Here is a 25,800-nt window from a genome sequence, read left to right on the forward strand (position 1 = left end):
CTCCAACTCCTACTTGGATAAACATTAAAACAAATAAAAAAAACTTTCAAATTAATCCAAACTTACTAGATAAGTCAAACTATTAATTAGTTAAACTTTTTTATTTTTTTAACAACGTTTGAAACTACTCTAATACAATACCGAGAAAGACCGGATGTCAACCGTATATATTGATTTTGACGTTTCAGACTAAAAACACAATTCCCCTTGGGTTTTTAGGGTAAGTTTAGAGAATAATAATTTACCATTTTATTATTATGACGTAAATGTAGTAGCAGACATAGGAAGCAGACCTTGGTTGACCGACCAATCACGCGGAATTAAAGGGTAAACTGATCATAACCAAAAAAAATATCAATATCGTTTAATTAAGTCACGATTTGTTCAACTTCAACCACCAAACCAGACAGACTATTTATTCTCAATCTCTTCTTGTCTCTGCCGCCGGCCAATCCGATCTCCGTTCAAGTATATCTGAATTCAGATCAGGAGGTTTTAGGGTTATTATTATTATTATGGAGCGTGTGTTTAATAAAGTCCGGAATCTGGACGCGTACCCTAAAATCAATGAGGACTTCTACAGCCGTACGCTTTCCGGCGGCGTTATTACTCTCGTCGCCTCCATCGCCATGTTCCTTCTCTTCTTCTCTGAACTCGGTATTATTATCTATCTATTTACTTAATATTAATAATTTCTGTTACTAAATAAGGTATGAGTTTTTATTGCTTTTAGTTTGATCAGTGTTTTGCAGCTTTAGATTTATGGTATTTTGTTGTATGAGATGATGAAGGATCTTGATTTCAAACATATTAGGGTTCTAAGGAAGTAATTTAGATAACAGTTAGAAGCATAATTCAGTATTGTAGATGTGTTATTTTAATTAATGCTTTAAGTTTATGATTAAATTAACTTAGACTTTATTTTTGATGTTGTGATAATGTGATCAATTTTACATTTTTATCTACTTGCTCTCGGTTTTTCGTTGAGTTGGATGGTTTACTTGGCTAAGCTATGCAGTCAATATCCGAGTGGGATATCGGGTTCCCGTGTGAAAAATCTTCAGTACCGATATTATTGGCGATATTGACCGATGTATTACAAATTTTCCTGATGTAGTATCTTCCTTCTTTGTTTTTCTATTTGTCTTTCTTATTATTGCTGCTATTAGTGTTTTAAGTCTTAATTGTCAACTGTTAGTGTTTTAAGTTTTAATCAATTTCTACTTTCTACCATTGTTAGTGTTTTGCAAGTTGCGAAAGGTTAATTTGTTAATGGTAGGAGAATATATTGAATTGTTGGTGTTAAATTTCTATATATATATATATATATATAAATACTGCATGATATTAAAGTTACCGATATCCTATTGCGACAACATATATCTCAGATACCGGTCCTTGACCGATTTCTGATTTTTTACCACATCAACTGCATAGTGGTTAAGAAGATATGTTAATGGATATATTTGTGGTTAATTGGAAAACTAGATTTAGATCAAGAATGTGAGCATGTATAATGTGGTTTCGTATGTGTTGACTTAACATAAAGTGTTAGCCCATGATGCACATAACTTTAAGATCATTATAGGAAACTGCAAATGTTTGGTCAAGTAAGATGTACAGGTGGCTTTGTTATAGATACATTTAGTTAATAATAGATGAAGTAAGCAATGTTGTTGCTTGAAGTTACAGAATCACAGTGAAAAGCAGGCAAGTAAGAAACTTTTATGATTGTTGTCCTTGCAGGGTTATATCTACATACAGTTACTGAAACCAAGCTTGTAGTTGACACTTCTAGAGGGGAAAAACTACATATCAATGTAAAGACCATTCATACTTAAAATGAATTTTTATTCGTTTGATGTTTTTAACCGTCATTGATATGTATTGCTTTTAATTGCAGTTTGATATCACATTTCCGGCTGTTTCATGTACTCTACTCAGTCTTGATGCCATGGATATCAGTGGAGAGCAACATCTTGACATTGTATGTTTATAATTGTTCTGTTGATGCGTGGTTGTGGTGCTAATGTTTTATCTTTGTGTATATTTTTAACTTTCAGAGGCATGATATAATAAAAAAAAGAATCGACGCTAATGGCAAAGTCATTGAAGAGAGAAAAGAAGGAATCGGTGGCCCTCAGGTTAGTGCAACCATATCATCATATGTGTTATATTAATGGGTTGTCTTAATTAACGGGTTTATGTAATGAATAGAACATAGAAGACATGTTGCATGAGTTTGACTTTTATTGCTTATGGGTTATATTTATTACTATTAATATTTTGTCTAACTAGTTGGACCATGTTACTTAATAAAAGCTTTTACCTTAAGATCATGTGACATGGCTGTTGGGTTTCGTAGGCCTTTTGTTGGCCCGATTTATTATTTGAAGTCCAAAGGGCAGATGAGTGTAGGGTGGCCAGACCGAAGCCCGGCCCGGTTTAGATTTCTTGCATAATAATTTACTAACCCTAGTTCAGTCTCTATATAAACAACATTATGTACTTGTAATTTTTGTCACTCAATAAAGAAATACCTAGTTGCCACCCGTGGACGTAGGTCAGTTTAGACCGAACCACGTTAAATCCTCGTGTTCGTTTATTGCTTTCGTGTCGTGTTCAGTTTCGTGTGTGCGTTTAATCCTAACAAGTGGTATCTAGAGCTTAGGTTCGGATCACACGAAGAACACGGTGAACCAGTTCCGCGTGTCGCCGCCGCACCAGTGATCGGGGCTAGGGTTCCGCCGCGTTACCGCTAACTGCTGCTAGGGTTTCGCTGCCACCAGTTGCCACAGGTCAGATTCAGGTTGTCGATCTAGTTTTTCGGTGTTGGCAGCTAGCCGACGTATTCAGCGATCGACCGGAAGGTTGAAAAGAAAAAGACAAAAGGAAACAAAGGCAGAAGTTTTGCGAGTCGAGATCCTACTTTGCAAAGTACGAGTCAATAACAGCGAATCAAGATCCTATTTTCGTTGAAGAACAGTTTCAAGTCAGAAGAAATTTAAAGAAACTTAGAACCAGTGCCAACCGCGTTTGTCAGGTTTATCGTTTCAGTTTAAAGTTTCGGTTTCTGATTTACAGTTCGTTATTCCGCTGCGGGTTAAATAGGTTGATTGTTTAACAGAGTTCAGTAGAACAATCGTTAAGTTCAGGCTCGTGTTGCTGTGTCTGTCTCTGTTTTTTTTTATCCAGTTTTTCGTTTTAGTCATTGTTATGGCAGAAGACGGAAAGGTTTCGATACAGAAGTTTGACGGACAGAAGTTCGGTTGGTGGAAGATGCAGATTGAGGCACTACTTTGTCAGAAAGACTTGGATGTAGTGCTTGAGGATGAAAAACCAGAAAAGTTGTCAGAAGCAGATTGGAAGAAGTTAGACAAGAAAGCTAGGGCTTGTATTACTTTGTCGTTGTCGGAAGATGTGGCATTTAACGTCATGAAAGAAACCACAGCACGTGGTATGATGGAGGCGCTATCCAACATGTATGAGAAGCCTTCGGCAGCGAATAAAGTCTATCTTATCCGAGAGCTAGTGACAACAAGAATGAAAGAGGGTGGGTCAGTTACAACTCATATCAATAATCTTAATTCGATCTTGTCCCGCTTAGTGTCAGTTGACTTTAAGTTTGATGATGAAGTTCAAGGCCTCTTGTTATTATCCTCTTTGCCCGACAGTTGGTCGCAAACAGTGACTGCAGTTTGTAGTTCGTCTACAAATATTACTTTCGATGGGATTCGAGATCTGATTCTGGGAGAAGATTCAAGACGCAGAAGTTCAGGTGAATCATCAGGCAATATGCTAGTCACAGAAGGTAGAGGTAGGGGAAAACAGCGAGGCAGTGGGAGCAGGAAGAGGAGCCAGTCTAAGACTCGTAAGGATATTGAATGTTGGGGTTGTAAAGAGAAAGGACACTTCAGGAATCAGTGTCCGAATGGTAAGAAAGAGGTGAACGTTACAGAAGACGACACAGATGACGGGGTCAGTAGTGATGAGGCTTTGGTTTGTAGTGTTGAGAGTAGCGTTGATGCTTGGGTGATGGATTCTGGTGCATCGTTTCATGCCACTCACTGTAGTGAAACGATGAAGAATCTTAAATTTGGGGATTTTGGAAAGGTTCGACTAGCGAATGATGATATTTTAGAGGTTACGGGTATGGGAGACGTTGATTTGATAACTTCAGCCGGTACTTCTTGGACTTTGAAAGACGTGAGGGTTATTCCAAGTTTGAAGAAACGTTTGATTTCAGTTGGGCAGTTGGATGACCAAGGGCACGATGTTAAGTTCGGGAATGGGCAGTGGAAAGTAGTCAAAGGGAATCTTGTGGTTGCTCGTGGCACGAAAATGGGTTCATTGTATATGGTCGGCACGTCATCGAAAGGAGTGGATCCAGTTTTGGTGAAAGACAAAATCTGGTTCACAGAATCTCGTGGGCAGAAGAAGGTTCGTTTTGCAAGTAACAAACCCAGAGCCAAAGTGAAGATTCAGGATAGCTAGGAAGGTTAAATCAGTTGGGGGACATCGTGACAGTGGGAGCACAGGTCGTGTTTCAGTTACAGTTCCAGGTCGACAGTGGATTAAGAAAACCAGTATTCCAGCTGTAAAAGTCTCTCCAATGAATTACTTGCTGAATATGGAGAGTGTTTGTTCTCAGGTTATCTCAGGATGCGGTAGTTCGTTACAGTGGGAGCCGGTAGGGACAGAGAACGGGTCAGGGGCAGTTTCAGCCATGACTGACGTGTTGGAGCTCCGGGGAGCTTCAACGGGCCTTCAGGTTAATTGATGAGAAGGCGGTGGCAACTAGAAGAAGTTTAATGTTCAGATTACAGAAGTACAATCAGGAGTGCAGACGAGAGTACTCAAGGCCTCCGAGTGGGAGATTGTTGGGTTTCGTAGGCCTTTTGTTGGCCCGATTTATTATTTGAAGTCCAAAGGGCAGATGGGTGTAGGGTGGCCAGACCGAAGCCCGGCCCGGTTTAGATTTCTTGCATAATAATTTACTAACCCTAGTTCAGTCTCTATATAAACAACATTATGTACTTGTAATTTTTGTCACTCAATAAAGAAATACCTAGTTGCCACCCGTGGACGTAGGTCAGTTTAGACCGAACCATGTTAAATCCTCGTGTTCGTTTATTGCTTTCGTGTCGTGTTCAGTTTCGTGTGTGCGTTTAATCCTAACAATGGCAATATGTAGGTAGGCTTGTAAGTGAACCAAACACTCAGTAAATTGCTTGACAGGAAGTGCGTTTATGTTCGCTAATAAACAGACGAACATGAACAAAAGTTTGTGTTTATTTAATTAGATGAACGAACATGAACGCATGTTCTGCTTGTTTATTTATGTTCTTGAAAGTTCATTTAACCATAAACAGGTTAACACGTTTACGACACGATAAATATAGATATAAGATATGTTTGAAAGGCATTTACATTATTGTATTAGACTTGTTCGCATATTGTTCGTTTATGTTTATTTATTATGTTTTACTTTAGTGAACTATTTGTTTAGATTTTTAACGAGGAACGAGAACATGCTCATTTTCTTAACAAATGAACATGAACAAAAAATTCCTTTTGACTAGTTGTTCATATTTGTGTTCAAGCTACATGAACATGCCCCCATTTGTGTTTCTTCAGTTCTTTTATAGGTCTATTTGTAGGCCAGTTTAGATATTTATTATTTATTTTTGTTTTAACATTTTAATCGTCATGTGAGTCTCTACAGATCGAGAAGCCTTTGCAAAGACATGGTGGAAGGCTCGAGCATAATGAAACATATTGCGGTTCATGCTTTGGCGCAGAAGCGGTATATCTTTCTTTTCCTTTCCTGCCCTTTGGTTGTACATAAAGCTCACTTAGGTGTACTTTGAGTAACGCCTCACGTCTCAACTTTCGGGACCGAAATGCCTCATGCTTTTTTTAAACCAAGTTAGAAGACGATAATATAAATTGGCTTCATGACTAAATTTCTTCATTTTGTTTACAGTCAGATGATGAATGCTGTAATTCATGTGAAGAAGTTCGTGAAGCGTATCGAAGAAAAGGCTGGGGTATGACAAATCCTGATTTGATTGACCAGGTTAGCAGAAGCATATATTTCTTGTCTATTTGGTTTACATTTATAATGATATATCAAATCTTATTATGATAATATAATGGTTTTGTTTAGTGCAAACGGGAAGGTTTTGCTCAGAAGATTAAAGATGAAGAAGGTGAAGGATGCAATATTTATGGTTCTCTAGAGGTTAACAAAGTGGCAGGAAATTTTCACTTTGTCAGAAGCTTTCATCAATCAAGTGTTCATATCCCTGATTTGTTTTCTTTCCAAGAAGATAGTTATAATGTAACCTACCACTTTGGCGTTCAGTTTATTTCAAAACTTTGTTTCTTGTTTCTGATAACGTTTTGTTGACTATTGTGCAGATAAGTCACAAGATAAATAAACTATCATTTGGAGACCACTATCCAGGGATCGTAAATCCTCTTGATGGGTAATATTTTTGTTTATTATAGGATTAGAGAATTCCATTTATACGCCTACAAACTTGTGATTTATATTACATATGCCCTTAAAAGTAAAAAACTAAAACTAAAATATCATATGCTCCCATTTCATGAAAACAAATTAATATTTACCTATTACATGAAAAACAATTTAAAACATGACCGATCTACCTTACCTTTTCTTAAAACTTAAAATTTCAAATTTATCCATCAACAATATTAGGTAAACAAACCGGACATTCAGTGAATTGTTCGTGAACCACTCGGCGGGAACTTTGTTTATGTTTGTTTATTTAATAAACGAACAAACAGGAACACGTCTCGTTCATTCATTTTATGTTTGTTTATCTTTGTTCCATTTATTTAGTTAAATTAATGAACATGAACATGGCTCAACATATATATGTTTATGTTTTATTTTAATTGATGTTTGCTTAGTTATGTTCATTCATCTATAATTCTACATTCAGTTATGTTCGTTTGTTTGCTTTTGTGAATCGTTCACGAACAGACATAAACGAACACGCACGCACTCATCTTTTTAATGAACTAACACGAACAAGAAAACGCCGTCATTTAATTCTTCGTGTTTGAACAGTTAAAAGTTAAATGAACGGACACGAACATGCTCTGTTCATGTTCGCTAGGTTCATTTACAGGCCCAAATAATATTTTTGATAAATATACAATGGGGAAAGTAAATATGGGGCTGTTAAGCGTTTAAGCTTACATGTGAAACCGTCAAAATTACGTAGTTTTGATTAACAGATGATTTTATTCTTTTCTTGTTTCAGTTTCATATCCATTAATGTAGCAAACTTAGACTAAATCCCTAATTCGTCATTCAACATCGTCGATCGTTATTTTTTCAGATTTTAAGCAACTCATATTCTCAATCTATAGTCATAATTTCTCATATCAAAAGGCTCCTAAGCCCATTTATTCGAAGATGTCATATTCTAATGAATGATGACTTCTTCTTTATGTGTCAACACCACCAGTAATCTCCACTGGCTCAAACTTTTTCTCATGTCTTTTTGTTCCAGTTTACAAATATGAATCATTTTTGTTGCAATAATAAAGAATAAAAAAATCTATTATTCAAGAATTGTGCATGGGTTCATAGCAACTGGTCTAGAACAGTAGAACTTATGCTCCAAAGACAAATTTTGTTTTGAAACTTGCTTTTTGGAGAGTAGTTTTAAATGAATTGGAGATTTTTAATCTAAGAATTTATTAAGATTAAAGATTGAGGATGATGATTTGCTTGCAGAAGAGAGATTGATGCGATGATAAAAATTACGACTTAGGGATTTAACCTAATTTTGCTAAATTGATGGGAATGAAACATATATAAGAAAAATCTAAAATCAGTTTATTTAAAAATTGTTAATCAAAATCACGTAGTTCTGATCGTTACACATGTAAAGCTAGGTGCTTAGCATCCTCATATTCACTTTCCCTGTCACAATTTACAAAAGAGCAAGTCACTTTTATCAATCTTACTTTCTTTTATACTTTTATATGTTAATTACACACGCGAAAGGATTATTTGGTAAATTTTAATTTTTGTTACTTTGAATAAACTTTAGTTGATATTAACTGGTTCGTTCTTCAACCAAATTTGCTCTTAATTTCACTCGAATAGACTTTCTTTTCCTTTTTGCTATGTTCTAGTTAAAAGTAAGGGTATAGTTAGCATAGTAATTTTGCTAGTTAAATCAAGAATAAATTTGACTGAATAAAAACCTAAGGTAATTTGAGGCATTAAAATTGATTTTTTTTTAAATAATTCTTAATGGGTGCAAATAATGTATAAAGTAAAGTAAGATATTTTATCATTACTTGTTTTTTTATGAAATGTGTAAATATTGTATTTCTAAAATAATATTGTTGATCGGTGAATACGAAATTTTATGATTAAATTTGGATAGGTATGAAATTTTAAAGTTAAAAAAATGATAGTATTACAGTCAACAGTCATTTTTGAATTGCTGTTAAAATATTAATACTGTGGCTATAGATGATATCTTACTTAGTTTAAATACGTGCAACATTCTAAATTGTTGTTAAAAAGTCTATATTACTATCATAATAAATCTGTCTTTGTTACCTTTTTCATTAATGGATTTAAATTTCGATTCAGGGTGCATTGGTTTCAAGAAATCCCCAACGGAATGTATCAGTACTTTCTCAAGGTTTATTGCCCGTATTCAATACTTGAATTTATATATATATATATATATATATATATATATATATATATTATTAAGGGGCTGTTTGGTTGCCTCTTAACAGTCATTAAGAGGTTATGAGTCATTAAGAGGTAGCATCTTAATGACTGTTAAGAGGCTACCAAACAACCTAAACTTGTTAGTGGTGTATATAAAAGTGTTCACTTTCCAATATTTTATCAAACTTTGCAGGTGGTACCAACCATATACACTAGTGTTAGAGGCCGCACTATTAAGTCAAATCAGGTATATGGTCAACTTTAAAGATACATTTTTCTTAATGACTTAAATTATTTTCTTTTCTTTGTACTTGCATAATTGCATATATGTATTTCATATTTTGTACAGTTCTCTGTGACGGAACACTATAAGAGCCCGGAAGTTGGCAGACGGTCTCTCCCTGGTGTCTTCTTCTTCTATGAACTTTCTCCGATCAAGGTACACTTTATACAATTTGGCCTGAAATTAATATCTTTTTTACAAAGTCAAATATTAATATTTACAAACCGGTGGCTTGTACAGGTGACATTTACAGAAACACATATATCGTTCTTACACTTCTTGACCAACGTCTGCGCCATTGTTGGAGGTAAATAATTTGGCTTTTGATGGCTCCTCCTTATTGATATACTTGTTTATAATCTTATATGGTTTTTCTTTTCCAGGTGTTTTCACGGTTGCAGGGATTGTAGACTCATTCGTTTACCACGGTCACAAGGCTTTAAGGAAGAAGATGGAAATTGGAAAATTGGGTTAGTTTTTGGTATCGTATAGCTGGTTGAAATTAAGAATGTTGGAAGGCAAGTGCAAGATGATTCGCGGTCTTTTTGTTAGAATTTTTAATTTATTTTTTTCATTTTCTGTCAAAATATTTTGTAATTTAGCGTCGTTTGACTTCTTGTCTGTAAAACAGACCCTATTACCATTTTCACTTTTTTAAAACTATAGCTTATTGACTAAAAAGATTTGTAGTGTGTAATCAGTTCGAATTCCCTAAAATAGGTTTGAACCTTGTCAAATTCGAACCGGTTACTTATGGCCAACAAGATCTGATGTGGACAACCACCAGGTTTGACTTTCTTTGACCAAATATGAGCTTGGCCTTGTTTGAGTCAGTTGTGGGTTCATTTGTTCATCCTCCAAACATGTTATAGGGACTTAGTCAAAGCTTGGTTAAGGGCCCGTGTCAGGTTAAATTCATGAATACGTTTAGTAAAACCGACGGGTCGATCCTGAGTCAATGTGATGCTTATAGGTTTCTCTCATTAGTGGTATAATAACGAGCATTTATTGTCTACAACTTATGTCAACGCTAAAAAGAGTTGAAAATAGCGTTCTTTGATTTTGTTAAAATTTAAATATAAAGAAGCTGTATTAAAAGAATAAATAAATAAATTTTCCTGGTCCGTTGTGACGATTTCTGGGTTCGTGCAAAATTTTCAGGTTTATACGAACGTAAATGAGAAATGATTCCAGACAAAAAAAAACCAGAAACAAACTAATAAACATCAAATCATGCTTTCAAATAGGTTTCTCATTTCTCAATTAATCATTAAAGTTTCAACAGCATTAAAAATTAAATACCGAATCACATTGAATCTAGACTACTAATGCATAAAAACTCAATTAACAAAAGAAAAAGATGATACCTGCTGCAACCAACTAAAAAAAAACCTAAGTTTCAATGGGCTTATTTTCAACATGTGTAATACCTTCAAACTCACCACTTTTCTGTTCTTCACTGGTCAACCACTGAGAAAGACACTCATGGATGATCTCGATATTATTACGTGCGACAATCGAGGAAACACCGCCGCGCTTAACCACCTTGATCTTGGCATATCTCAAAATATGGTCAAGGTTTGATTCAGTCGGGTCGTTCACATAACGGTCCACCGTGTTCTTGATAGCACCACACCAGATGGGTCGAGCCACTTTAAGAAACTCATGAACCGCCACCACCGGAAGGCTCACACTTCCCAGAGCCGACTCGCTGCTCCCACCTCTTGCGTGATAATCCGAACCCCCGAGCTTCAAAAGATCGTATGTATCCGCCAGGTCACTAAATGCTGTACATCATTTACAATAATCAGGTTTTGGGTTGGCATGTCTAACCCGTTTAATAAATGGGCCGTGTACAGGTTGACATGTTTAATAATACAGGTCGTGGTTGACTTGCTTAACCCGTTCAGTTAAACAAGACGACCCACTAACCCGTTAGCCCATATTATTAGCAACCCAAGAATTTGATTAACACGTTTACCACTTGGACATCACCCACGGCCACCAACCCGTTTAGATAAATACATTAAACGAGTTGTGTTTACGCCGAGTTGCTTAACCTGTTCAGTTAAACAGAACCTACTAACCCGTTTATGGCCGTTTAACTCATACTTTTTACAAGTTACAACCCACCAACTAGATTAACACGTTTACAACTTGGTTCATTTGACATGCTTAGACAAATGGGTTAAAACGGGTCGTGTTCAGCTTAACACATACAGCTAAACATGTCAACCCACTAACCCGTTTATGGCCCGTTCAACTAATACTTTTTACAACCGCCCAACTCGATTAACACGTTTACAACTTGGTTATCTCCCATTAAGTGGGTGTGGGTTAGGGTTTATGTTTTTGACATGAATAAAAATACGGGCAGTTACTTATGAAAGGAAATTGGGATAACATTAACGTGTTGTATACCTGCTAATTTACCATCACTTCTGTAAACTTCTAACCCGTGTAAACCCGCTTCTTTTAATCGCCTGATAATAGCAACCGGGTTTTTCAAAGCCCATGGATGAGCCAACACCGCGACTCCACCCGTTTCACATATCAATCGCACTGCTTCCTCTGCATCTGGCTCGCTTCCGCTACACCATAATTGAAAATATACAATTTACTAACTAATGGGTTGGTTCGGTTTATATTTCATACCTTATAGATCAAACTGTATAAAAGAAGTACTAAAAGTGAAACAGGTCGAAAATCACCCGCCATGTAGTTCTAATGCATACAACCTTCTATATCATTTATTATTAATTAAAATTGAAATTTAGTATTATGAAGCTAATTAATTATTAAAATAATAATAAGAAAGTGTTCTGAGTCAACTCAACATGTTAAAAAAAAGACCCGTTTTGACCTGAGCCCACTTTGATCCTATCAACAGCTAAAAAAAGCACCAAAATCAAAACGAGTCAAAAATCATCCAAAGTGTAGTTTTAAATTTAACAACTGATTATTATTAATTTATTAACCACAAAATAATTATTTATAAAAAAAACTGGCGCAAAAAGTGTTCAGAGTCAACTCAACACTTACAAAAAGCGACCTGTTTTGATCCGAGACCAATTAGACATGTTACCATACCCAATAAACATCCAACAACATAAAACAGAAGAGTGAACCTGAAAGATAACTTACGTGCAATAAGCGGGCCCGCCATCAATACCGACTGAATGCTTGTTTTAAATTCTCAACATGGCCCGCTTCAACCATAGCCCGAGCCACATGTAATCTCCCCGGTGCTACACCATCACCCGCAATCTTTTCCACATTTTCCCACCTGATTGGCAACTTTAATTTATTCAATTTTAATATCATATTTTTTGCTCGCAGATAACGTCCTTCCCTTATATTCGCCAAAAACCGGTCCACCTTTTCATAATTTGACGGCCCACAGCTGCTGTAATACGCCAGAACATGAACCGGTTCTTCAGATCCAGTATCCGTTCTGTTTAATAAAATTCAAAAATTATATACATAACAGTTTTACCAACTTCACCCCTTGAAGTATAAATAATATACATCTTTAACCCATTTAATTTTTAATAATATTTCATTTATCATTTTAGTTTATTTTTTTCTAATAACTTTCCGCCGTCAAATTTTTTTAAATCTAAAGAGACAGCAATGTTGAATATTTTTTCTGAACATTCCGATATAAATTTAATTGAAACCAGAGTTGTATACAAAATGAGATATTTTTTGGTATCTTAAACGACTTTGGCATGTGTTTTGATAGGTCACATGACTTTTGCAGGCAACTCCAACTAGTTCATTAACAATTTCCAAAACTATTATTTTTTAACTTTTGGATTATATTACACGAATTGACGAAAATAACCTTGGTGTGAAAATGGTGCTGATTTCGACACCGGGAATAATCTTGATCCCGACTTTCCGTGCCGCCTCAAGGGCTTGAGGGATGCCAGCCATCGTGTCATGATCGGTTAAAGAAAGCACTTTTACCTGTTCTGAACAAATTGAACTAATCAATTCTCATATGACACAAAGATTGAATTTTTATCTTTAACAATGAAAAAACAGTACTATGTTTGGCAAACAGGCATTAATCTTAATTCTTCAAAGTTCAAAAACATTTGTCATGTCTTGAATACAGAACAGAACAGCAGTAAGGAATTAAAGATGAGTATTTATGGCATATACCCCACAATAATAAGTATACTATCTATCTAGGGTTCCATACACATTTAATATACTGGTGAAGACAACCATAATTTCACAATTTGCATACAATTTTGATAGGTCCTACCATATTTATTTGCATCTATGTTAGGTCCAAAATCAGGTGCAGCCCTATATGGTCTAGTGGGTATGAATAGATAGACACAATATATATATATATTAACAAATTCATGAAAAATAACTCGAAAAGTAGTGTTTACATCGATACAGAAGGCAACCGGGCAACAAGTTGCGCTGCTAGCCATTTTGAATAGCAAAACTAACAAGATTGTAACTTAAGGATTAGTTAACGGTTAATTAATGAGTTTGAAAAATACAAAACCAGGGGTTTGATTAAATGACTCAATTGAGAAACAAGAAAATAACTTCTAACTTCATTTTCGAACGTTTAAGAATAGAATTAAGGATTAATTAACGAGATTGAAAAACGCATACCGACGAAATGACTGAATAAAGAAACTTGAAACCCATATTTATAACCTTAATTATGAAGATTTAACACTAGAATTAAGAAATTATTAACGAGTTTGAAACACATACATGAAATGATTCAATGACGAAACAACAAGAGAACTTATAACTAAGAAACCCAGATTTTAAACTTTAATTAACTTCATTTTTTTAATAAAACTTAACACTATAATTAAAAATTAATAGTTTGAATCACACATACCAAGTGTTTGATGATATGACTGAATAAAGAAACAGGAATATATAAACAAGATTAGATGCTCATTAAATACAACTATAAAACCCATATATTTTAAATTTAAACCTTAATATGAATATTTAATACTACTATAATTAAAAAAATAATTAACGAGTTTGAAACACACACACCAAGTGTATGATGAAATGACTAAATGAAGAAACAAGAAGATAACTTATAATTACGAAATCCAGATTTTTTTAACCTTAATTAAATTCATTATTTTAATAACTTAACACTAAAATTAACACTTAATTAACGATTAATTAGCAAGTTTTAACCACACCCACCAACTGTTCGACAAAATGCCTGAATAAACAAACATGTAAATATACAAGATTAAAAAGCATACATACCCCATGCTGATGCGCTCGTTCAACAAGCTTCATCGGAGACAAAAACCCATCACTGCAAATGGAATGAGAATGCAATTCAAACACCAATTTCTCATTACACGCCTTGGTGTTATTATTATTAACCAGCTTCACCTTAAAATCATCATCAATAGCAATAGTGGAATTGGAAGAGATGGTATCCAAGTGAACCCACTCGCTTATGGATTTGTAAGCTTGAGATTGCTCGTGGGTCATTCGTTTCTTGGTGCCACCACGCTTATTATTATTATTATTGAAGAGGTAGGTCCCAGCAGAGCCCAGTTGGACCCGCAAGACTCACCTTAAACAGGGACGTCTGCGCAGAGACCAACTGGATCCGCAGGACCAACCATGCTCAGAGACGTGACGTCCTTACGCGCAGTACGCAAGCTGTTCCCGCAGGAAATGCCTCCCATGGTGAAGGACTCCGCCTGTTCCCGCAGCCTCGGATACAAGCCATGAGGGAAGGCCACCCGCGCAGCATGGCTACACGCACAAGGTACTTAGCTCTCGATCATTCAGTGTCACCTGAAGGAATGAGCAAAGCCGGGAGCAATCCCGCACAGAGGCGGGAGGGGGAATACTCCCGCCCAAATAAGCCAGTCTGTATACTGAAGGATCTTTTACTGTACCTGACGAGGTATGGGCGAAAGATCTGATCAGAGATACGACAGCTCACTGATACAGTATGGCGAGCAGCATGCTCCTGTACTGTATCACTATTAGCTGCTGCCTACTCACCAACTACTGTCATACCATGTGCGTAGCCGGCAGTTGGTGGAAAGGGAATAGTATACAGCAGGCCTGGTCACTATCAGCCGCTGCCTACCCACCAACTACCAGCAGGGCACGTGCGTAGGCTACTGTTGATGAACAGGAACACTGTTGCAGCCGGCCATACCTCCTTGGAAACCTACCTTCGGCTATAAATACCCCAAATGGTATGATCATCTAAACACATTATTACATTATCTTATATCATCATATTATACCTGATATCTGCTCTAGCAATCTCTTAATATACTTTTATATTTAAAGAGCAATCTAGTCTGATTCTCACGCCGGAGGGTGGTCACAAGGAGGAACCCCCCCTTCTCAGTGACGAGCTCACGGTGTCTGTTTTGCAGGTTATCAGAAGAACCATCTTCCAAGGGTCTAACCCCTCGTGGGAAACAGCTATCCAACCCCCAGGTTACCAGTAATCTGTCCGGGGTCCGGTTAGTGTTTCTTCATTGGCGCCATCCGTGCATAAAGCTAGAACTTTATTTTTCTCCAGTTTTTTCAAACTTCTACAAAGATGGTTAGAGAAATTCCGGTAATCACAACCCCAGTTACTGGGGTGAATACCGGTAACACAGTTTTTACAAACACTACCCCGGTTACCCAAGCCGGGGCAAGTGAAGTAAATTTTACGAACACTACCCCAGTTACTCAAGCTGGGGCAAGTGCAGTAAATGATCGCCTACTGGGATCCACTGATACCCAGCTTGAGAAACGAAGACTCCCCCGCCAAACTCTCGATGAAGTTAAGGCATGGGCGGAGGCACGACAAAAAGAATTCCAGGCTGAGTTGGACGAACGCTTGCGTTCCGTACAACAGGCCGACGAACTCGAATACTGGGAGGATGACTCGGAGGAATCCGACTCCGACGCGAACCCTCGCCATAAGGCAAAAGGGAAGCGTAAGGAAATGGAATCCCAACCGAAAAGGCATTTTGGACAAGCCTTCAAACCAAAAAGCACAGGTGGAAGTCCACGAGACTTCTCCAAAACGTTCAGACCAAACGTAGCAAATGCGGGAACGTCCAAATTTGCACGGGACATTGCGGAAGCAATTGCCCCAAGGAGTGCCAAACAGATGCCTAACATAGGCACGTATGACGGTATATCTGATCCAGACGATCATTTGAACAGGTTCATAGCGGGGGCAACCGTCAGCAATTGGACGGAACCCACGTGGTGCTACATGTTCCAAATGACGCTTGTTGGGGCTGCTAGAGCTTGGTTTGATCGTCTACCGGTCAACCACATCTACGACTGGGCAGACTTCCAGCAGAAGTTTAGCCAACACTTCAGCCAGCAACGGAAGTATACCGAGGAGCAATGGACAATCCTCAAATGCATACGAGAAGAAGATGAATCTCTGCCAAACTTCATCACTCGCTTCAACTCAAAGAAGCTAAGTTTGGGCAATATCAGCGAAGATCTTGTTCGCGCTGCCTTCATCCAGGGCGCGCACGACCCAGAGCTCATCCGCACCCTAACAGGTAAAGATGGCATGCCATCCACATGGGATGCCATCATGACAGCAGCAAAACGCTATGCGGAAACGGAGAAGCAACTGGGTAGAGATCTCCCACAGAGCACAAACCTCTACACTCAAAAGACGAGAGAAGATAACGTCCTCTCCGCCCGACTAAATAAAAAACGGAAGCAAGGCATTTGGCAGTCAAGGGTAAACTTTGACACCTCATCCGGCTTGCAACATCGATTGGGCGGAAGGGATAACGCACAGCCGCACCGGAACTCCAGATGGACGCCACTCAGCAAAAGCGTCACTGAGATATTCGCCACTGAACAGCTCCCGTGGCCAAAGCCTCCAATAATCCGACATCGTCACGATGCTGATCGGAGCAAATACTGTGACTTTCACAAGACTAAAGGCCACAACACTGAAGAATGCACAGACGTGAAAGACATGGTCGAAGCATTTGTCAGAGATGGGACGCTCGCGCACCTCGTGGCGCAATAAAGGCTGAGCAGGCAGGTGCGTGTAGAACCCCAGCTGGGGAAAACACGAATCAATTCCAGCTTCAATACCGAGACTACATGCTGCGTAAAGAACGAGATCCCGAACCAGGTGCGTATCGGCTCGATGGCACTCCCATCCCAACAACATGGAAGGGAGCTCATTTACACAGTTTGCATGTAAATCAATTCCAATTTGTAAAGAAAAGGCCAAGAGCCACTTCTAATGGAAATGATTCTCTTTAAGAACATCGAAGCTGATGATTTTACATTTATACTTTTCTGAACACTAATATGCCGGTTTTCACCGCATAATTACGTGAAGTCATTGCATGGGAAGGCGGTCCTACCCGCACGAACCCAATAACGTGACAAACCTTCACGAAGGTCAGTTTGGGAAAAAGTTCAGCACCCAAAAATGAAAGTGCCGGTCTATCCGCATGAATCATTAAAGGAAACTGAATAATAACCTATCAACAACCGCGCGTCGAACGATTAAACTATGCAACACTGGTGACGGCGTTCACATTACGTGAAGTCGTTGCGTGGGAAGGCGGTCCTACCCGCACGAACCCAATAACTTGACAAACCTTCACGCAGGTCAGTTGAAGGGGAAGAGTTCAATTATCCCATTAAATGAAAGTGCCGGTCTATCCGCATGAATCATGAAAGGAAACTGAACACTAACCTATCGACAACCGCGCGTCGAACGGTTCAAAACAAAATTCTTAAAAAGGATAAGGAAAACCTACACGCAGGTCAGATAAGGGTAAAGTTTTGCCATCCTACTAAGTGCAAGTGACGGTTCTACCCGCACAATCACGAAAGAGGAAGCAAGACTTCCTGTTATCAACCACGTTCAAAGGTTAACTTATCCTCAAAAGGTGAGGAAAACCTACACGCAGGTCAGATAAGGGTAAAGTTTGGCCATCCTACTAAGTGCAAGTGACGGTTCTACCCGCACAATCACGAAAGAGGAAGCAAAACTTCCTGTTATCAACCACGTTCAAAGGTTAACTTATCCTCAAAAGGTGAGGAAAACCTACACGAAGGTCAGATATAGGTTTAAAGTTAAAGCCATCCTACTAAGTGCAAGTGACGGTTCTACCCGCACAATCACGAAAGAGGAAGCGAAAACTTTAATCCATTATCAACCACGTTCAAAGGTTAACTTATCTTAATGCCTTAGAAATTTCGAAAAGGAAAACCTACACGCAGGTCAGATGAAGGTTAAAGTTTAGCCATCCTACCAAGTGCAAGTGACGGTTCTACCCGCACAATCACGAAGGAGGAAGCGAAACTTTAACCCATTATCAACCACGTTCAAAGGTTCTTATTCTAAACACTTGGAAAATTGCTAATTTAAACTAAGTATGCAAGTCATAAGTTTATAAAGCAAGGAACCCAAAGAAGGAAATAACAATCTTATACGCAAAAAGATTTATATTTCACAAATTAACTATTACAAGAATGGCCGGGTAACTACCCGCCTAAAAGAATAAAACTATACAAGTCATCTTAGCAATGGGAAGGGATCTTCAGGATCAAGCTTCAGGGCCGCTTCCACTTGGACCCGCTCCGTCAGAAGAACGGGGTGGTTCGAGGAACGCTTTGAGGACAGCTAACCCATCATCAGCAGCAGCTACTTCGTCCACCTTTTCCACCACTGGATGCGGGAAGGCGGCGTATTTGTTCAATGCTTGGTCATAAATGACTTCGGTATCCACATCGAACAAAGGGAAGTTGGAGGGCGGGACGCCTTTCTCAACAAACCCTAGACCAAGCAGGAAGCCGGCCTTTTCCCCATCCTCATGAGAAGCGTTGAGGGCTGCGGTCATAGCATCATCGTAAGAGGTCTCTGAAAAGACCCGACGCACAACCTACAAAGAAAACACAAGTATTAGAACCTTTACTTACAAAAGAAAAGCGTGAAGATAAAACTAAACATACCTGAGGCAACGCTTCTCGAAGAAGCCATTGGAGGGCAGCTTGAGCTTCGTTATGGGCACGTTCGGCTTCGCTCTTGTTAAGGTTGGCAAGTAAAACTTCCTTTGCGGCAGCCTCTTCGACGCCCTTAAGCTTCCGCTCAGTGTGGTCAAGCACCCCCCTCTGGTCTAGGATTTCCTGGAGTTTCTTGGCATCTTCCATTGCCAAGGCATCATGAGCGCGTTGGAGAGCCTCTAATTTGGCCTTGAGCTCCTCATTCTCCACACGCAAAGGCTCAGCAACGGCTTCAGCCTTGGCAGCCCTCTCGGTTGCGTTTCGCGCAGTCTCCCTGGCCAGCCGAAGCTGTTCATTCACAGCTTGGGCAGCCTTGGAGCGGGCCTCGAGTCGCGCCTGAACTTCAACCTCGAGGGCCTTGAAGGCCTTCTCCTTGTCGGCGGCAGCTGCCGCCAGCTGTTGGTTCTCCTCCCGAAGAGCACGCGCCTCAGATACGTCCTTGGCGCGAGCTGCTTTCAACTTGTCGTTTTCACGACAAAGCAGCTCGACGCGCGGCTGCATCCGGGCTTGGAGAACCCGAAGCTCATTGGTTAGCCTACCCTCCTGGTAGCTAGCCATGGCTTCCCCCAACGCACCATGAGGAGCAGCGTGGCGAGCCCAGTCCACGCACTCCACAGGGGTACGAAGGGTTGTTCCTCGGCGTATGTTCCATCGCGGAACATACACTTCATTGGAATCCGACACTGCAAAAGAAACAAAGGCAGTAAGGAAAAGATGATAAAAAACAAGGGAAAAAGAAAGGAACCCTACGCACCTGTAGGGTCAATGACAGGCCGATAGCCGCCAAACCCATCACCTGAACCTAAAGGAAATCCATCCAACAGGTCAGGCAGACGGGAAGGTGGCAAAGGTCGGCGGGAAGCCCTGCGTGTACCTGATGGTCCGGCCATCGGTGCCGGTGGCGCGGGCATGGTGGCAGCCGCCGTGGTCGCCGTTGTGGTCGCCGCCGTGGTCGCCGCCTCGTAGTCAGCAGCAGCAGTAACCAACGGCTCTGTGAAGGATGCTGTAAAAATCGCACTCACGGCCGGCGGTGACGTCATCTCAGCTGGAACAGTCTGCTCAGGAGCAACTGAACCAGCGGAAGCAGGCGCGGTCACCTGGGTCGACGCCTCAGGTAGGCTGACCAAGCCTACCGTCATTGGCGGAAGGGTACTCCTCTGCGCTTCACCCCGGAATGCGTCAACATCCACGCCTGCACAAAGAAGAAAGTGTTAGATAAATTTATAGTGATAAATCTACAAAGAAAGAAACTATGATTGTACTTACGGGTTTTCTTGACCCTGAACGTACGGATGGGCGGGGAGGAACCCGATGGAGCCGGCCTCTTGGTACCGATCACCGTCGTCGTCGCTGGATCTCCGGAGGTAACAGTCGTAGCCTCCGGAGCAGTGGTCTCCTCACCACCGGGGTTCCCCGCCACCTCTTCATTATCTGACTCGGAGTCAGATAGAATCACCGGATCAGCTGTGGAGGCCTTCTCCTTCCCTTTCCCGCCGGCAACCCTCTTCTTCCGCACCAACGGAGGAGCATCTGAGGATTCCTCAGAAGACAGGTCGTTAATTCTAGCAGCGGGTACAGCATTGAGGGATTGAGGAAAGAATATCGCCTTACCTGGCCGCCGGTGGCTCAGGATCTCGTGGCCCAGCGGATAGACCTCCACAAACCGATCCGCCGTTTGCTCCAGGATGGGCAACTCGCCCTCGTCCAGAGCACGAGTACCCATCCGCGCGGGACCGTCGGTTTCCCGCGGGTACAGAAGCGACTCCAAATCATTTCCCTCTGAAAGAAAAGAAACAGTTAGAAGACAAACTCGTATAAAAAAGAAAGACAAGACATACCATAGGGAATAGAGTTCAAACCATATTCGAGAAGGATGGGAACCTGAGACGCATTCTTCCACACCCGGCTCATCCCTAACATGACCATCCCGGACTCCGCAAACCGGTAAACCGGAGATTGGACCCGGGATATCTTCGAAAACCATTCCGCCTCCTGGTAATTGGGGGCGTAAAGGCTCGGTATCGCTTGGCCATTTTTAAACTTCATGGCAAGGGGGATGGCGCGGGCAGAAATATAGAAGAATTCCTGCTTCCACGCACGAAGACTGCGCTCGGTGTCGCAAATCTTCAGACCCTTAATACGGGTCGTCAGGGTGTACCACCCCTGGATGCACCTCCAGGTATAGAAGGTCATCAAGCGGTCCACATGGGGCTCGATGCCCAAAATCCGGCACACCCACTCAAAATGGCGAATCTTGGCGATCGCCATGGGGTGCAGCTCGGTCAAATGAACACCGTGCCTCTCAAGGACACGGTAAACAAATTTTGTCAATGGGAATCTAAGATTCCCATAGACAAAAAATGCAGCATAAACCCCGATCTTGCCTCTGGGGGCATCGTACACGGTCTGGTGGGATTCAGGAAACTCAGGCTCGAGATGATCGAGCATGAACTTCCTGACAACATACCGGTACTGATCGCCGGGCAGAGCACACTGGCACTCGCCAGCAGTACCCCTGTCGTCAGCTATAGCTTCAGCATCACGAGAAGACATCTTGTAGAGGAAGAAGAGAACGATTTCGAGAGAATGCTCGATTGAATAAAGGAGTATTCGCCGGAAATCGCCTTAAAGATGAAGAGAAGAGTGAAAAGTGTGAATTGCAAATAACCCTCTCCCCCTTTATATAGTAATCGCAATTAATGCGGTGAATTTAATGCGGAGGAGAGAGAAATCGAAGGTGCAATGAAACTATGACACGTGGCAAAAAGCAAGCTGGCAACAGCTGTTGAAAGGACGTGTGCCAGTAATTTCGCGGCCACGCGCCCAAAAAATCACGCCCACGCGCCTGAAAAAGCGTCTGGAATGACCATGTTCTTTCACGTCACCATAACTTCCTGCACGTCCTGACACAGTCAGAAGAAACCGTCGCACGACGTTTCAGAGGTTTGGACTGTTCTTATCTTTTCACAAACTCTTCGAATTTCAAAATTCAAAATTCGAAAATATTAAAAAGCGGGAAAATACCCCTTACCTTGGCAAACAAGTAACCATAAGCCGGGTGCGGGTACAGTGTAAAGGCAAAACCCTTCACATACCTAGCACCCGCAGGGAACTGAAGCCAAGTAAACCTTGGTGAACAAGTAACCGTAAGACGGATGCGGGTACAGTGTTAAGGCAAAACCCTTCACATACCTAGCACCCGCAGGGAATTGAAGCCAAGTACCTTGGCAAACAAGTAACCATAAGCCGGGTGCGGGTACAGTGTAAAGGCAAAACCCTTCACATACCTAGCACCCGCAGGGAACTGAAGCCAAGTAAACCTTGGTGAACAAGTAACCGTAAGACGGATGCGGGTACAGTGTTAAGGCAAAACCCTTCACATACCTAGCACCCGCAGGGAATTGAAGCCAAGTACCTCGGCAACCAAGTAACTATAAGACGGCTGCGGGTACAGTGTTAAGGCAAAACCCTTCACATACCTAGCACCCGCAGGGAATTGACGCCAGGAATACCTTGGAAGTAAAGTAACCGTAAGACGAGCGCAGGTACAGTGAAGGCAAAACCCTTCACATACCTAGCGCTCCGCTGGGAATTGAAACCAAGAAGGATCTTCTGTGCAATGCTTGCGGAAACGGAAATAACATCCCCGCATAGCGGGAACGTCGAGAACTACGTTGTTTGAAGCTCCAGGATGGAATTGGTGGTCTTAACATAATTGATCACTATGTTCAAAACTACCAAAACCTCATGGAAAATCCATACAACTGGGACTCAATGCTCCTGACTTGCGAGGAGGTTACAGACCTACCCGCATCATACCCAAAGACCAAGCAGGAAACTCGGGCATTTCTGCAAGTGACAAGGACTTCCGCGGAAAGAATCCCCATGGAAAACCTTACAAAACCCTTTTCAAAACCCTTTGCTTAAGTCCAAAAGTTCACCTCACTTTATTAAACACGCATGAGAAGAACATTGGACTGGGGGGACTTGAAGAGGTAGGTCCCAGCAGAGCCCAGTTGGACCCGCAAGACTCACCTTAAACAGGGACGTCTGCGCAGAGACCAACTGGATCCGCAGGACCAACCATGCTCAGAGACGTGACGTCCTTACGCGCAGTACGCAAGCTGTTCCCGCAGGAAATGCCTCCCATGGTGAAGGACTCCGCCTGTTCCCGCAGCCTCGGATACAAGCCATGAGGGAAGGCCACCCGCGCAGCATGGCTACACGCACAAGGTACTTAGCTCTCGATCATTCAGTGTCACCTGAAGGAATGAGCAAAGCCGGGAGCAATCCCGCACAGAGGCGGGAGGGGGAATACTCCCGCCCAAATAAGCCAGTCTGTATACTGAAGGATCTTTTACTGTACCTGACGAGGTATGGGCGAAAGATCTGATCAGAGATACGACAGCTCACTGATACAGTATGGCGAGCAGCATGCTCCTGTACTGTATCACTATTAGCCGCTGCCTACTCACCAACTACTGTCATACCATGTGCGTAGCCGGCAGTTGGTGGAAAGGGAATAGTATACAGCAGGCCTGGTCACTATCAGCCGCTGCCTACCCACCAACTACCAGCAGGGCACGTGCGTAGGCTACTGTTGATGAACAGGAACACTGTTGCAGCCGGCCATACCTCCTTGGAAACCTACCTTCGGCTATAAATACCCCAAATGGTATGATCATCTAAACACATTATTACATTATCTTATATCATCATATTATACCTGATATCTGCTCTAGCAATCTCTTAATATACTTTTATATTTAAAGAGCAATCTAGTCTGATTCTCACGCCGGAGGGTGGTCACAAGGAGGAACCCCCCCCTTCTCAGTGACGAGCTCACGGTGTCTGTTTTGCAGGTTATCAGAAGAACCATCTTCCAAGGGTCTAACCCCTCGTGGGAAACAGCTATCCAACCCCCAGGTTACCAGTAATCTGTCCGGGGTCCGGTTAGTGTTTCTTCAATTATTATTATTATTATTATTATTGTTGTTCTTCTTCTTATTGCAACTGTTGGTACCCATAATAATAATAATAATAATCGAAAGAAAGAAGAAATAATAATAATATGTTTGGTTTGAGGGTTGTGAATGAGAATGTGAATACTATTTGGCTGTCGGTTTGCAGATATATTATTATTCAACGAAGATTACTAATTTTGTATGATGGCTAACTGACTGACTGACCGCTGTAATTTTGGATGTAACAATATAGTTATACAAATAGCCCTCCAACATTTTTAATGTGTGTAAATGGTCCATTGTTTGTTCACGTACCGAACCGAGCCGAAATCGAAAGAGCATTTTCTCAGCACCTTTTGATCCATTGTCGAACAGTTTGGGCAGCCCTAAACAAGACTCAAGGCTTCAAGTAGAATTGCAGTCTTGTAGAGAACTAGAGATCGGAATAGAGGAGATGAGTTTAGATAGAATTAGGGGTTTTACTTTTTAGGAGTTTTGGCTTCATATATCCCAATTATGTCCGACTCACAAATATAAGTTCCAGCTATTGAAATGACAAAAAATAATCCCAACTACGCATGTGGGTGCAAAGTTAATGGAAACTTAACCATCCGTTAGTTTCTAGTGACGTGGCCGCTAAGTTCTCAATTCCGCTGAGTTGTCTCTTAACCAGCTTGCGGGGACAATGTCGGGGCAATATGCATATTTTTACCGCTTTAAAGACAAAATAGTAAAAAAAAAAGGTAGAGGAAAAAGGAAATCGGGCCCCACCTCTATATCTTCATCTCCTTCATCCACCTCCACCATCCACCCCTCACATCCGTTGTAGGAAACCGTCGTCACCCAACGCCACCTCTTCCTCAATCATCATTGGCCGCCACCACTACACACCCATCGAAACCGAATTCGGTTTCATAAGAATGTTGTGATGTAAATGATCATGGTCATTTAAAGACTCACACAACCATTGAATCTGTTTCATAAGCCGCACCGTACCGCCACGAAAACTTACCTTTACTGTACACTTTACCCCATCTCCACTCGCCTTCATACATGCACCTATCGGACCATAAATACTTACCGGATCCGTGCGGTACGTTGTCGGATGTAACATCCTACTTTTGATAATAATAAATAAAAGGAATTTTGTTTATTTAAAAGCGTGTTAATATTTAATTAAGTTAAATAAAGTAATAGAGTGTGGATTTGGTTAATAAAAGATAGAATAAGGGGTGGTGATGGGCCTTAGATCAATGGGCTTAAGGGTATATAAACTCCCTTAAACCTCCCTAAAACCCTAACTTAGTTGTATTAGATCTTTGATTATACAAGCAAGAATAACGTTCCTAGTCACGTATTGAAGCTAACCGTAGCTCAAAGTGAACCAAAAAGGTACGTTTTAAGCTTAAAGATTGTGATTTTAAGAACGGCTTGCCCTAAGACTTGGTACTACGGCAAATCGGGTATTTTTATACCATAAAAATATAAACATGATGTTAAAAAAATGGAATTATTGAACTCATTAGTATGTACGGTTCACTTAGAAACCCTAGATCTAGCTAAAACGTGTTTGAAATCAATAAAGGTTTAAACTTTATTGCTAAATAAACTACATCCTGGCCAAGGATGGAAATGGTAAATGTTAAAAGGTAAAAGAATGGTAAATATAGTAACGGGTAACAAATAAAATGTAGTAATAATAATAATAACTAAAATGCTGTAGCCGCAACAGTGCTAGGAAAAAGAGAAAAGGGACCATTCAATTACAAGGGTCC

At 40.6% G+C, this 25,800-nt stretch overlaps 1 protein-coding gene and 1 pseudogene across 2 annotated transcripts; one reads left to right on the top strand and one right to left on the bottom strand.

Moving 5' to 3' along the window:
- The first annotated feature begins 477 nt into the window (after positions 1 to 477).
- Positions 478 to 9,693, top strand: LOC143582947 (uncharacterized). Its single transcript, XM_077065400.1, has 13 exons — positions 478 to 657; positions 1,747 to 1,820; positions 1,904 to 1,987; positions 2,064 to 2,144; positions 5,726 to 5,806; positions 5,987 to 6,079; positions 6,170 to 6,343; positions 6,424 to 6,491; positions 8,651 to 8,702; positions 8,931 to 8,984; positions 9,087 to 9,176; positions 9,261 to 9,327; positions 9,404 to 9,693. The coding sequence occupies exons 1-13, from the start codon at positions 516 to 518 to the stop codon at positions 9,493 to 9,495; spliced, it is 1,152 nt and encodes a 383-aa protein (XP_076921515.1). The 5' UTR covers positions 478 to 515; the 3' UTR covers positions 9,496 to 9,693.
- A 702-nt stretch (positions 9,694 to 10,395) lies between these two features.
- Positions 10,396 to 25,080, bottom strand: LOC143582948 (uncharacterized; annotated as a pseudogene). The gene is made up of 6 exons (XR_013144069.1): positions 25,038 to 25,080; positions 14,295 to 14,608; positions 12,868 to 12,992; positions 12,165 to 12,474; positions 11,442 to 11,611; positions 10,396 to 10,807 (listed from the first exon to the last, which is right to left on the bottom strand). The product of XR_013144069.1 is annotated as an uncharacterized LOC143582948 (transcript).
- Between the last annotated feature and the right edge of the window lie 720 nt (positions 25,081 to 25,800).

The sequence above is a fragment of the Bidens hawaiensis genome, unplaced genomic scaffold, assembly GCF_021521415.1.
Source record: "Bidens hawaiensis isolate Kalapana, Puna unplaced genomic scaffold, B.hawaiensis_p1.1 tig00032073_1, whole genome shotgun sequence".
In the NCBI taxonomy this organism is placed as follows: domain Eukaryota; kingdom Viridiplantae; phylum Streptophyta; class Magnoliopsida; order Asterales; family Asteraceae; genus Bidens; species Bidens hawaiensis.

Coding starts and splice junctions, on each gene's coding strand:
- LOC143582947 (XM_077065400.1), top strand. CDS start 516: ATGGAGCGTGTGTTTAATAAAGTCCGGAATCTGGACGCGTACCCTAAA. Junction 6,344..6,423: donor TCCAAGAAGATAGTTATAAT/GTAACCTACCAC, acceptor ACTATTGTGCAG/ATAAGTCACAAGATAAATAA. Junction 9,177..9,260: donor ATGAACTTTCTCCGATCAAG/GTACACTTTATA, acceptor TGGCTTGTACAG/GTGACATTTACAGAAACACA.